The following is a 14,609-nucleotide window of genomic DNA, read 5'->3' as shown; positions in this document are numbered from 1 at the left end:
GTGAGAGAGAGCCCTGCAGGTGGGCGCAGCACGTGAATTCACCCGCCTATAGGGGGATGTCTGGGGGAGGTCCGTGGGCTCCCTTTACCCCTCCAGAGGCACTGAGAGCGCCCCTCATAAGGGCCTGTTTGTGTCTGCACCCCATCTATAGTAGGGCACGGGTCAGGTGGCAATGAGATTGCCTCATTTGTAAATGCCAGCATTTCACAGCTACCTCCGGAGAGGTGTCCCGGCGCTTGGGGCCGTCGGGAAGATTAAGCGAGCTATTGCCCAGAGTCACATGGTGTTGAGCTAATCTGCCACTGGAGCCGGCGATCCACACACCCACTGTGTGAGCACAACCCCAGTCACGTTCCTGCAACTCTCCGTCTCCCGCTCTCGCTTGCGCGGCCCCTTCTGTAATACTAATGGCCCTGGCGGACATGTAGCGGCAGCGTTATCATACAGGGCCTTCCTCATTTGCAAAGAGGGTGTGGCCCAATGCAAAGGAAGAGGAATGGAATGGAAGAGGTGTGGCGCAGCGGCCAGGGTGCCTGACTCTGGACCACAGGCTCTGGCACTATACGGCAGCGCGTCCTCTTCAGTACCGGTTTTCTCGTAGGCGGAGTCAAAAGCTGCCGTATAGTTCCAATCGAGATTGCACAATTAAAACAGAGGGAACACAGCGCCCATCTTTCTTAATGAGAAACCTTGTCCCCCATAATCCGGACGCAGGGAAGAAACATTAAGTATCCCACTGGTAACCCGGGGGATCCAGCAATATCCCTGCTAGAGGTAGATGATTCATAAACAGTTGCCTGAGCATTAAGGATAACTCTGCTTTTGCTTCTTCGATTCTCTTAACCCCTTTGATGCTGGTGACGGAACCGTTCCGTCATCAGTCACGGCTGAGCTGTGCTGATGACGGAACGGTTCCGTCACGACCGCGCCCTGTTCTGGAATGTCCAGCACAGGGGCGGAATCGGCGCCGCGGTCAAGGTGTTAAAAAGACACCCTTAATGGATGGTCAGGACCCAAGGGTCCTTTTTAGATTTTTTGAATTATTGCTGTTTTCTCCTTGTTGAATTGGAGAATATCAGCTTATTTCTCTCCTACTGCACAGCTTACATGAATTTGAACCAGAAAATAAACATTACGAGAGGCACTTACAATTCTAGACCTGATGAAGGTGTTTTTTGAATATTTTAGTGCCACCGAAACCCTTCGACGCCCCCTTTTTTTGCTTAGGTTACATTCATAGAGCCGTCCATATCTAATTGCAATATTTATTGTTAGATCTTTTTGTAACAAACTGATACTTATGAAATAACCATTGTATGATGATTTGGATATCTTTCACATATGTTACTGTCTATTGTGTACTGTATTTGTAATTTCTAACTGTGACCTTTTTATTACATTATTTTATTTTTATGTTTCTCTAAATCATTTTTTATGAAATTGTCATTTTATGTACTTATTGAGTCATCCACTGATGTGCCTGTGAATAATTAGTGGGTCCCATAGTTTGGTTTGATGTGAGATCCTTGTAGATTGGTTGAGTTCTTTAGAATCGGTGTGGGAACAAATGACGTGATAATCCAGGTAGGTCCAAGAGAGCTTCTCGTTGATTGTACTTATCGTACCTTGTCTCTTGGTTAGTGGGGTAACTCCCTTTTTCACATATGATGGATAAATGTCCATGGCTGTATTTTTGATTTTGTTACAACAATAGATTGAATATAAGAAACTTCATGAATGAATTAATTCTGAGTATTATTTGAAGTATTGAGAACATTGAGTAACGAGTAGGGTTCTCTTACAATCCAGTGAAAAGTGCTCGGTGCAAGCAAGCTCTCTTGCTAGTATTTCTTTTCGTTTGACCAGGCACCTGTCATGACAGCAAGTGCAGCACTGCAGCACCATTAGTTAAGAAATAATTAAGCTATTTTAGAGTTTCAAGACAGGATCATTTAGGTGTGCACCTCTGATCCCTTTACTATTATCCTTTAAGCAAAGTCTGAGGCCACATGAAGCTGAACCTGAGGCCACGTGGAGCTGAACCTGAGGCCACGTGGAGCTGAACCTGAGGCCAAGTGGAGCTGGCCCTGAATCATGTGCAGCTGAATCTAAAGTCAAGTGAATCTGAACTTGAGGCTGTGTGAAGATGAACCTGAGGTCACATGAAGTTCAGCCTGAGGTCACGTGAAGCTCAACCTGAGGCCACATGAATCTCAGCCTGAAGCCACGTGAAGCTCAGCCCAAGGCCATGTGAAGCTCTGCCTGAGGCCACGTGAAGCTCAGCCCAAGGCCATGTGAAGCTAAACCTAAGGCCACATGAACCTCAGCCTGAGACCACGTGAAGTTCAGCCTGAGGCCACGTAAATCTCAACCTGAGGCCACGTGAAGGTCAACCTGAGGCCACGTGAAGCTCAGCCTGAGGCCACGTGAAGGTCAACCTGAGGCCACGTGAAGGTCAACCTGAGGCCACGTGAAGCTCAGCCTGAGGCCACGTGAAGCTCAGCCTGAGGCCACGTGAAGCTCAGCCTGAGGCCACGTGAAGCTCAGCCTGAGGCCACGTGAAGCTCAGCCTGAGGCCACGTGAAGCTCAGCCTGAGGCCACGTGAAGCTGAACCAGGGCCTTGCACGCCCCCTGTCGCTCATTCAAGCTCTCTCTAGTCTCCCTCCTTCCTCTTGTAAGTGCCACTGAGGGTTCTCTGTTGTTTCCCCTTTTAGCAATTACTTTTGATTTAAAAAGTCTCACTTGGAAATGAAAATGAAAAAGTGTTGGAAATGCATAATTAAAAATTAAAAGTATGGCCTAGTTTTGTGAGATGCCAGGACTAAAGATGGCCTTTTGGGGGGAGGTGGCTTCAGGTAACTTAAAGGGGATGTCCTGTGAACCGCAGTCACCTTGTCCTATTAGCCCCCCCTTGAGTCGCGGACAGCCCCCTCCCTCCCCACCATCCATGTGGCAATGAGTGTTCTCAGAGTGGATGGTTTCCATTGCCACCAGTGGTTTTGGAATGTTATGTCATATATGTATAGCTAAAGCTACAGATCACATACAACACCTTGAGCCAGTCCTGACTTTAGTCAACAGCAATTTGGATATTGGTATTTCGCAGCACATAGCTGAAAGCGGAACTACACGTCCCAGAATGCAGTGTTCTGTTGGCTAACAGGCCAGGACTGACTGCAGGGGCCCCACAGGCACTGAGCAGCCTCAGCGCTCTTTTATGTCACCCTTTTGAACAGGTGCATCAGGAGTCTGGGGATTGCACAGAACCTGGTGCACATGTTTTCAAACCCTTACCTTGCTGGGCTGCACCAAAGAACAATAGCCCCCTGGGTAATGGCTGCATCTCAGTGTGTGAAAGAATCAACACAAACAGCAGGTCTCCGACTGACAGCAGCGGGACTGTCAGGAAGCTTAGGGGATGGAACATCACCTAAGTCATAGCGGGGTCAGAACTGGACCATTCACTCACTCACTCATCCACCTATACATTCCTCTCAGTGACTCAGAGCACAGGCTTCAGGGCTCTGTCGGTCACCTACGTGTCACTCACACCTGAACTGTGGTGTGTAAGCGATGGCTGCTCACTCTACTCCGCCCTGTACATTATGTCTGCGTAATGTTCCTGATTAAGACCTGACAATGTAGGGGCCAATATTTGAGTGCCGAAACATGTTGGTGGACATTAGAAGTACGGTGCATTGCTCGACCCTCGTGTTCTTATTCTTGTGGTGGGGAGACACCATTAAATAACACTTCAGCTTGCCCGCGCACAGTTTTAATATAAGTCTGACAGTTTAACAAAGGGGGGGCATAAATGCTGACGTAAGGGACACGATCTCACCTAGTATAGGGAAGCCATAGCTAGGAGTCTGTCCAACCAGTGAACAGCAGCACACATGACGCTTCCCTTGTGTAGACCTGGAGCCCAGCGGTAGCTGTGGGTGTTGTGAAGTTTGCAGCACTGAGTTGGTGAGGGGTCATCACCCCCTGTGTGCAGATGGCTAAATGACGATTCCATAAGGGACTTGGCTGATTCTGTTTGTTTCTGACCCTCTCGTGACACCTCACGCTCCCCTGACGCCTCACACTCCCCTGACGCCTCACACTCCCCTGACGCCTCACACTCCCCTGACGCCTCACACTCCCCTGACGCCTCACACTCCCCTGACGCCTCACACTCCCCTGATACCTCACACTCCTCTGATGCCTCAGCCTCACACTCCCCTGACGCCTCACACTCCCCTGATGCCTCACTCTCCCCTGATGCCTCAGCCTCACACTCACCTGACGTCTCACACTCCCCTGACGCCTCACAATCCCCTGATGCCTCACAATCCCCTGATGCCTCACACTCCCCTGACGCCTCACACTCCCCTGACGCCTCACACTCCCTGACGCCTCAGCCTCACACTCCCCTGACGCCTCACACTCCCCTGACGCCTCACACTCCCCTGATGCCTCACACTCCTCTGATGCCTCAGCCTCACACTCCCCTGACGCCTCACACTCCCCTGATGCCTCACTCTCTCCTGACGCCTCACACTCCCCTGACGCCTCAGCCTCACACTCTCCTGATGCCTCACACTCCCCTGTTGCCTCACACTCCCCTGACACCTCACCCTCCCCTGACGCCTCAGCCTCACACTCCCCTTACGCCTCACACTCCCCTGATGCCGCACACTCCCCTGACGCCTCACACTGCCCTGATGCCTCACACTCCCCTGACGCCTCACACTCCCCTGATGCCTCACACTCCTCTGATGCCTCAGCCTCACACTCCCCTGACGCCTCACACTCCCCTGATGCCTCACTCTCTCCTGACGCCTCACACTCCCCTGACGCCTCAGCCTCACACTCTCCTGATGCCTCACACTCCCCTGATGCCTCACACTCCCCTGACACCTCACCCTCCCCTGACGCCTCAGCCTCACACTCCCCTTACGCCTCACACTCCCCTGATGCCGCACACTCCCTTGACGCCTCACACTCCCCTGATGCCTCACACTCCCCTGACGCCTCACACTCCCCTGATGCCTCACACTCCTCTGATGCCTCAGCCTCACACTCCCCTGACGCCTCACACTCCCCTGATGCCTCACTCTCTCCTGACGCCTCACACTCCCCTGACGCCTCAGCCTCACACTCTCCTGATGCCTCACACTCCCCTGATGCCTCACACTCCCCTGACACCTCACCCTCCCCTGATGCCTCAGCCTCACACTCCCCTTACGCCTCACACTCCCCTGATGCCGCACACTCCCCTGACGCCTCACACTCCCCTGACAGCCCACACTCCCCTGACGCCCCACACTCCCCTGATACCTCACACTCCCGACGCCTCACACTCCCCTGACACCTCACCCTCCCCTGATGCCTCACACTCCCCTGACACCTCACACTCCTCTGAGGCCTCACACTCCCCTGACGCCTCAGCCTCACACTCCCCTGACGACTCAAACTCCCCTGATGCCTCACACTCCCCTGACGCCTCACACTCCCTGACGCCTCCTCCTCACACTCCTCTAACGCCTCACACTCCTCTGACGCCTCACACTCCCCTGACGCCTCACACTCCACTGACGCCCCACACTCCCCTGACGCCCCACACTCCCCTGATGCCTCACACTCCCCTGACGCCTCAGCCTCACACTCCCCTGACGCCTCACACTCCCCTGACTCCTCACCCTCCCCTGATGCCTCCCACTCCCCTGATGCCTCACACTCCCCTGACACCTCACACTCCCCTGACGCATAAGCCTCACACTCCCCTGACACCTCAGCCTCACACTCCCCTGATGCCTCAGCCTCACACTCCCCTAACGCCTCACACTCCCCTGATGCCTCAGTCTCACACTCCCCTGACACCTCAACCTCACATTCCCATGATGCCTCACACTCCCCTGACGCCTCACACTCCCGACGCCTCACACTCCCGACGCCTCACACTCCCGACGCCTCACACTCCCCTGACACCTCAGCCTCACACTCTCCTGATGCCTCACACTCGCCTGACTCCTCACACTCCCCTGACACCTCACACTCCCCTGAGGCCTCAGCCTCACCCTCCCCTGACGCCTCACCCTCCCCTGACGCCTCACACTCCCCTGATACCTCACACTCCCCTGACACCTCACCCTCCCCTGACGCCTCACACTCCCTCCTTGGTGTGTCGGCTGCCTGTGTTGCACCTGTCTTGTGTGTGAGTGAACCCTGTCCCCTCCCTCCTTCTTGTATTCTGTGTGTCAGAGAGGACGGCGCTGCCGCTGTCCACGTTGTACCTCTGTAGCGCTGTGAAGCTGGTATGACACTTTACACTACACAATATACAAAAATAATGCCACGTCCAATGCTTGTTTTAGTGCATGATGTGAGTGAACCCTCAATATGGGAGCAGAATGTACATTTGTTTTTAGCCATAATTATGTGTATCCCAGAAGAATTAAACATCCTTTAAACTAAAAAGCTGAGGTCATGATAGCTGGCACAGCGCCAGCAGCTCTGACTCAAGGCACTCTCCACCCAGCCTCTCACAGTGCCTTCCCAACTTCCCTCCCTCCCCTGGGTTAACAGCGAAACCCTCCCCTTCTCGCTTCTTATGTTTCTCTCACACAAGATATGTTGTAACCTTTGTGTGCAGGGCAGAAGGAGCTTAGTTTGTGGTAGGGGTCAGAGTTCGACAAAGCTCTCCAGGCCCAGCCTCACCCTCTCGGCACTCACAGGCACAGCGCCTCGAAGCCCTCCTCAGCACAGCGCCTCGAAGCCCTCCCCTCCTTGGCATAGCGCCTCGCAGCCCTCCCCTCCTTGGCACACCGCCTCACAGCCCTACTTGGAACAGCGCCTCGGAGACTTCCTTGGCACAGCACTTCGCTTCCTTTCTCTGCACAGCGCCTCAAATCCCTCCTCGTACAGCGCCTCGAAGCCCTCCTTGGCACAGCACCTCGAAGCCCTCCTTGGCACAGCACCTCGAAGCCCTCCTCGGCACAGCGCCTCGAAGCCCTTCTTGGCACAGCGCCTCGAAGCCCTGCTCGTACAGCGCCTCGAAGCCCTCCTCGTACAACGCCTCGCAGCCCTCCCCTCCTCGCAAGCGCCTCGCACAGTCTGCACCGAGATGGCAAAGAAATTTGAAGAAATAAACGAAAAGCTCTTGGCTGCAGGGAAAGACAAGACCCCAGAGGAGCTGCTGTTCACCCACAAGGGGGTGCTGTACCCCAGCACCCTGTGCAGCTTGGAGACCTTCCAGGCGCTAGAGGCTTTCAAGATCAGGGCAGACGACCTGCTCTTGGTGGCTTACCCTAAATGCGGTGAGTAAATGCGCTCTTTTATGCATTTCTTTTTTGTCTGCAACAAAAGCCTGGCGGTGCAGCCACCAACACTGTCCAGGCTGGGATTTTTGAGCGCCTGCGTTAATGTTGCAGTGAAACTACACGTCCCAGAATGCAGCATTCTGTGGCTTTAAAAGGCAACACTGGTTATGAGGGTCCCGGTGGCATCCATGCGATACCAGTCTAAAAAGCCATATATATGAGATTGAGTGGTTGAGTCTGGCCGTGACCCCTGCTCCTCAGACAGTCAGACTTGTCTCAACTCTGCTAACTTGTACCTTTGAACAGTGAGATCCCGGCGCTGCCGCCCTGGCAAGGCTCCCTGGTCCATGTGTGATCTGCTGCTTCAGTCCAGGCTTTTTTCATTGAATTCTGGGACTTGCAGTCTTGTTTATTCCTTTATAAAACAGGACTTCAAGTCCCATAATTCAATGAAGAAAACTGGGCTGGAGCAGGACATCACGCATGGACCTGGGAGACTGTGGCAGCTCAGCCCTGATGCCAAAGATCACAAGGCGCGCGCAACGGACACACCTGTCAGCTCACCTCACCCTGTCTGGCATTAGAAACATGATATAAATGCCTCCTTCCTCAGAAGCCCTTCTGTGAACTTTCTTTTCCTTCAGATCACGGTCATTGGCTCACAGGAGGCCCCTTTACTACTATATTTATTTATTGGTAGCGACTGCTTAGCCGGTGGCCCAGTAAATCATGACTTTTTGTTGCTATTTACCCGGCAGCCTGCTAAATAGTGCAGATTAGTTATTATTTGTCCTGTCGCCTTGCAAATAGCAGAGAAACTTCACTATTTACCTCGTTAAATAGTAGAGGTTCCGCACTGTTTGGCCGCAGTCATGTAAATAGCAATGAAACTTCCATGCCCGCTGCCTGTAGTATAGCAATGAAACTTCTCTACCCGCCGACTGTAGTATAGCAATGAAACTTCCCTGCCCACCGGCTGTAGTATAGCAATGAAACTTCCCTGGCCGCCGGCTGTAGTATAGCAATGAAACTTCCCTGGCCACCGGCGGTAGTATAGCAATGAAACTTCCCTGGCCGCTGGCTGTAGTATAGCAATGAAACTTCCCTGGCCGCTGGCTGTAGTATAGCAATGAAACTTCCCTGCCCACCGGCTGTAGTATAGCAATGAAACTTCCCTGGCCGCCGGCTGTAGTATAGCAATGAAACTTCCCTGGCCACCGGCTGTAGTATAGCAATGAAACTTCCCTGGCCACCGGCTGTAGTATAGCAATGAAACTTCCCTGGCCGCCGGCTGTAGTATAGCAATGAAACTTCCCTGGCCGCCGGCTGTAGTATAGCAATGAAACTTCCCTGGCCACCGGCTGTAGTATAGCAATGAAACTTCCCTGGCCACCGGCTGTAGTATAGCAATGAAACTTCCCTGGCCGCCGGCTGTAGTATAGCAATGAAACTTCCCTGGCCACCGGCTGTAGTATAGCAATGAAACTTCCCTGGCCGCTGGCTGTAGTATAGCAATGAAACTTCCCTGCCTGCCGACTGTAGTATAGCAATGAAACTTCCCTGGTGGCTGGCTGTAGCATAGCAATGAAACTTCCCTGGCCGCTGGCTGTAGTATAGCAATGAAACTTCCCTGCCTGCCGACTGTAGTATAGCAATGAAACTTCCCTGCCCGCTGCCTGTTGTATAGCAATGAAACTTCCCTTGCCGCTGGCTGTAGTATAGCAATGAAACTTCCCTGGCGGCTGCCTGTAGTATAGCAATGAAACTTCCCTGCCTGCCGACTGTAGTATAGCAATGAAACTTCCCTGGCTGCCGGCTGTAGTATAGCAATGAAACTTCCCTGCCCACTGCCTGTAGTATAGCAATGAAAATTCCCTGCCTGCCGACTGTAGTATAGCAATGAAACTTCCCTGCCTGCCGACTGTAGTATAGCAATGAAATTTCCCTGCCTGCCGACTGTAGTATAGCAATGAAACTTCTCTGGCGGCTGCCTGTAGCATAGCAATGAAACTTCCCTGGCCGCTGGCTGTAGTATAGCAATGAAACTTCCCTGCCTGCCGACTGTAGTATAGCAATGAAACTTCCCTGCCCGCTGCCTGTAGTATAGCAATGAAACTTCCCTTGCCGCTGGCTGTAGTATAGCAATGAAACTTCCCTGGCGGCTGCCTGTAGTATAGCAATGAAACTTCCCTGCCTGCCGACTGTAGTATAGCAATGAAACTTCCCTGCCCACTGCCTGTAGTATAGCAATGAAAATTCCCTGCCTGCCGACTGTAGTATAGCAATGAAACTTCCCTGCCTGCCGACTGTAGTATAGCAATGAAATTTCCCTGCCTGCCGACTGTAGTATAGCAATGAAACTTCCCTGGCCGCTGGCTGTAGTATAGCAATGAAACTTTCCTGGTGGCTGGCTGTAGTATAGCAATGAAACTTCCATGCACGCTGACTGTAGCATAGCAATGAAACTTCCCTGGTGGCTGGCTGTAGTATAGCAATGAAACTTCCCTGGCCACTGCCTGTAGTATAGCAATGAAACTTCCCTGGTGGCTGGCTGTAGTATAGCAATGAAACTTCCCTGGCGGCTGCCTGTAGTACAGCAATGAAACTTCCCTGCCCGCTGCCTGTAGTATAGCAATGAAACTTCCCTGCCTGCAGACTGTAGAATAGCAATGAAACTTCCCTGCCTGCCGACTGTAGTATAGCAATGAAACTTCCCTGGCGGCTGGCTGTAGCATAGCAATGAAACTTCCCTGGTGGCTGGCTGTAGTATAGCAATGAAACTTCCCTGGCGGCTGCCTGTAGTACAGCAATGAAACTTCCCTGCCCGCTGCCTGTAGTATAGCAATGAAACTTCCCTGCCTGCAGACTGTAGAATAGCAATGAAACTTCCCTGCCTGCCGACTGTAGTATAGCAATGAAACTTCCCTGGCGGCTGGCTGTAGTATAGCAATGAAACTTCCCTGGTGGCTGGTTGTAGTATAGCAATGAAACTTCCATGCCCGCTGACTGTAGTATAGCAATTAAACTTCCCTGGTGGCTGTCTGTAGTATAGCAATGAAACTTCCCTGGCCGCTGCCTGTAGTATAGCAATGAAACTTCCCCGCCTGCCGACTGTAGTATAGCAATGAAACTTCCCTGCCCGCTGCCTGTAGTATAGCAATGAAACTTACCTGGCCGCTGCCTGTAGTATTGCAATGAAACTTCCCAGGTCGCTGGCTGTAGTATAGCAATGAAACTTCCCTGGCCGCTGCCTGTAGTATAGCAATGAAACTTCCCTGCCTGCCGACTGTAGTGTAGCAATGAAACTTCCCTGCCTGCTGACTGTAGTATAGCAATGAAACTTCCCTGCCCGCTGCCTGTAGTATAGCAATGAAACTTCCCTGGCCGCTGCCTGTAGTATTGCAATGAAACTTCCCTGGCGGCTGCCTGTAGTATAGCAATGAAACTTCCCTACCCGCTGCCTGTAGTATAGCAATGAAACTTCCCTGGCGGCTGCCTGTAGTATAGCAATGAAACTTCCCTGCCTGCCGACTGTAGTATAGCAATGAAACTTCCCTGGCGGCTGCCTGTAGTATAGCAATGAAACTTCCCTGGCCGCCGGCTGTAGTATAGCAATGAAACTTCCCTGGTGGCTGCCTGTAGTATAGCAATGAAACTTCCCTGGCGGCTGCCTGTAGTACAGCAATGAAACTTGCCTGGCCGCTGGCTGTAGTATAGCAATGAAACTTCCCTGCCCGCTGCCTATAGTATAGCAATGAAACTTTCCTGGCCGCTGGCTGTAGTATAGCAATGAAACTTCCCTGCCCGCTGCCTGTAGTATAGCAATGAAACTTCCCTGCCTGCCGACTGTAGTATAGCAATGAAACTTCCCTGCCTGCCGACTGTAGTATAGCAATGAAACTTCCCTGGCCGCTGGCTGTAGTATAGCAATGAAACTTCCCTGCCTGCCGACTGTAGTATAGCAATGAAACTTCCCTGGCCGCCGGCTGTAGTATAGCAATGAAACTTCCATGGCCGCTGGCTGTAGTATAGCAATGAAACTTCCATGGCCGCTGGCTGTAGCATAGCAATGAAACTTTCCCGGCCGCTGGCTGTAGTATAGCAATGAAACGTCCCTGCCTGCCGACTGTAGTATAGCAATGAAACTTCCCTGGCCGCTGGCTGTAGTATAGCAATGAAACTTCCCTGCCCGCTGCCTGTAGTATAGCAATGAAACTTCCCTGCCTGCCGACTGTAGTATAGCAATGAAACTTCCCTGCCTGCCGACTGTAGTACAGCAATGAAACTGGCTGAAGTATAGCAGTGAAACTGTAGTATACATCTAAACATGTTCTCGTGCCCATTCTTCAGACATTTAAACATGTCCTCTTACACAGCCTATATACATCTCAACATGTCCTCGCACACATCCTATATACATCTAAACATGTCCTTGTGCCCAGCCTAAATAATCTAAACATGTCCTCGTGCACATCCTATATACATCTAAACATGTCCTTGTGCCCATCCTATATACACCTACACATGTCCTCCTGCACATCCTATAAATACATTACCTAAACATGACCTTGTGCACAGCCTATGTACATCTAAACATGTCCTCCTGCACATCGTATATACATCTAAACGCCTTTGTGCCGATCCTATATACATCTAAACATGTCCTCGCACACAGTCTATATACTTCTAAACATGTCCTCGTGCCCATCCTATATGCATCTAAACTTGTCCTTGAACCAATGTTTCTAAGCCCCAAGTTTTGTATTTTGGCTATCTAGATACCTTTAGCACCACCACGACCAGAGTAAGACCTTAGTAACAGTAGAAAACAGTGCTGAAACATGTCAGAAGGATCAGTGGACAAGACATGGGACAGGAGTAAGCATGGGCGTATTTTGCGGATTCGCAATCCGCGAATTTGCGGATTTGCGTATTTGCGGATTGCGAAAATCCGCAAAATCCGCGAATTCTCGCGGATTTGCGTATTTTTGTGGGGGGGGGTGTGTTCGCACGGGTTTCTGCAAGTTCGCGAGGGTTTTGTACAATTTCGCAAATTGCGAACTTACTTGTCGGGTCACCAGTTTTGCGAACTTGTTGTTTCTACGTGCCCAGCCTGTTTGCAAGGCTTTCTTCATCACTGCCACCCTCTGTTACCACTGGCACTCTCTTTGGTCACCCATGCCACCCTCTGGCTCACCCATGTTACCCTCTGTGTTATCACAGCACCCTCTGGTTCACCAGTGTACATTATTGAGGCAAAGCAAAGCACTGCCATCCTGTCAACACTGGCACTCTGGTTCACCCATGCCACCCTCTGGCTGGCACACCCATGCCACCCTCGGTGTCATCACAGCACCCTCTGATTGACCAGTGAGTGTACATTATTGAGGCAAAGCAAAGCACACCTGCTAAGTGCTTTAAGTTTTGCAAACAACAACACCTGCCCAGCCCCAACTGACATTAATGAAGGCTGGCACCTGCTTGTCTGCTCCCTTTCCTTTTTGTTGCAATGTAATTTTTTTTTAACAGGATTCAATGGCATACTTGTAACTATTCTGTGACTGTCAGAGCCGGGTCACACAATAGTTGCAAGTAGGCAACCGGATTCTGGAGGGCCCCTTCAGGAAGCACTACAGGGAAATGGTTACAAATGATGAGCTCGAACTTTTGCACCTGCTTGTTGGTTTTGCTTTTGCAAAACTCGTTTTTCGGTAATTTCGCCCTATTCGCGAGGCGCGGCGTCGTGCGAAATTGACCGTGGAAGCCGCGAACTCGTGCGAGTTACCACAAGGTTGACTATGGGCGCCGCCATTTTGTTTGCGTGACGTATTTCCGTTTCCGCCCGCTATGTGTAATCTCGCGCGATGAGCGCCTTGCGAATACAAGTTCGCACGAGTTCGCGAGAGAAATCGCGTGCGAACTTACTTACACGCACGTGTTCGGGCGGCCATCTTGTTTTTCATTCATTCCTATGTGTCTGGGCATGGTGTTTCTATCCTCTGTATATCTCTGCCATCCTTTGCTTGTTTTATTTTTTTTTTGATCTATTAAACTTTTTTTCTATCCCTCTTGTTTTCTAGGTCTATATTTTTGTGTTTTAGTCTACTTTTGTTTACTTTTCAACTACTTTTTTAAACTTTTATTTCCTTCTTTTCTACTCTTATTCTTTTTCATTTTATCTCCTTACCTGCCCAGAACATGGTGAAGACAGCAGTCAAGCTGCCCAAGACGGCCGCCGCAGCCCGTGCCCGGCTCCCGTGTGGCCGCTTGAGGGCGGAAATGGTGGTGCCCCGGGAGATCTTCAGTCCTGAGGAGGTGGGCTCACTTGTTTATTATGTGCAGCGCCGTCTCCCCAGGACCATCGCGGCAGGCGGCAGGATCGCTGCCGGTTACACAAACAGCCAGGAGCGACGGAAGCGGTGGGGGCAGGTGTGCCGGGCCCTTTTTAACATCACGGGGGTCCAGCGCACCTATAATCAGGTGACCCACCGCTGGACCGACATCCTGGACCGGGAGCACGACCTGCTCGACCTGCTGGGAGTGGAGGTCCCCGGGCTTGGTGAGTAGTAGTAGCAATTTTTTCATCACTCGTCACTACTCTGTTTTTTCTCCTGCTCTGTGTGTTATATAATATTGCAAATGTTTGCTTTAACTTTTTTACAAAGAGCAATAATGCTGCTGATTACATTGATAGGAGAGGTAAATTAATATTTCAAAATCTTCTGTGCATTTCAGGTGCACTGCTCTCCTTCTCTGTGGCGGTGCCACTGCTTATTTGTTTTCTATTATGTGTTCATTTATTTGGGCTGAGTAATGTATGAGTGTACTTTACAGAACTGCGTAATGCTAGACACAAAGGGGCAGATTTACAAGCCCCTTGCGCCACGTTTACGCTGCCTTACCTGACGCACAGCGACGTAAACGTGGCGCATCCCTGCGAGTCATGTACGACGTGATGCATCTAGGGAGATGCGCCACGTTAAGACCTGGGCCTGCGCCACAATGGGAGCGTTCCCACGCAGGGGGAGGGGAGTGGGTGGCGGTCAGGCAGATGTGTGCCTCGCAAAAGTGCCTGCGTGAAATCTACAAGATTTAACGCAGGCACTTCCGCGACGCTGCTACGTCAATTCTTTATGCCTGCTTGCTTGAAGCAGGCGTAAGGACTGATGCGGTATGTTGAGTATTGGGCAGCCCTGAGCATTGCTAGAGTTGCATCGCGCCTGCGATGCGACTGTAGAGATGCACCCCTCTTTTTTTTGTACTTTCGCGAGTGCGAGATTGTTGCTGCCCGCGCCGCGGACCGC

The 14,609-nt window shown here is 51.4% G+C and overlaps 1 protein-coding gene across 1 annotated transcript in view; it reads left to right on the top strand.

Moving 5' to 3' along the window:
• The first annotated feature begins 6,683 nt into the window (after positions 1 to 6,683).
• Positions 6,684 to 14,609, top strand: part of LOC144770905 (sulfotransferase 6B1-like) — a 357,544-nt gene continuing 349,618 nt past the window's right edge. Inside the window, exon 1 of the mRNA XM_078655696.1 lies at positions 6,684 to 7,302. Coding sequence (XP_078511822.1) covers positions 7,110 to 7,302 — 193 coding nt within the window. The 5' untranslated portion in view covers positions 6,684 to 7,109. The remainder of the gene's footprint in view (positions 7,303 to 14,609) is intronic.

Source organism: Lissotriton helveticus, chromosome 7 (assembly GCF_964261635.1).
Source record: "Lissotriton helveticus chromosome 7, aLisHel1.1, whole genome shotgun sequence".
NCBI lineage: Eukaryota > Metazoa > Chordata > Amphibia > Caudata > Salamandridae > Lissotriton > Lissotriton helveticus.
The sequence above is the reverse complement of the archived record's forward strand: the minus strand, read 5'-3'. Positions and strand labels throughout refer to the sequence as shown.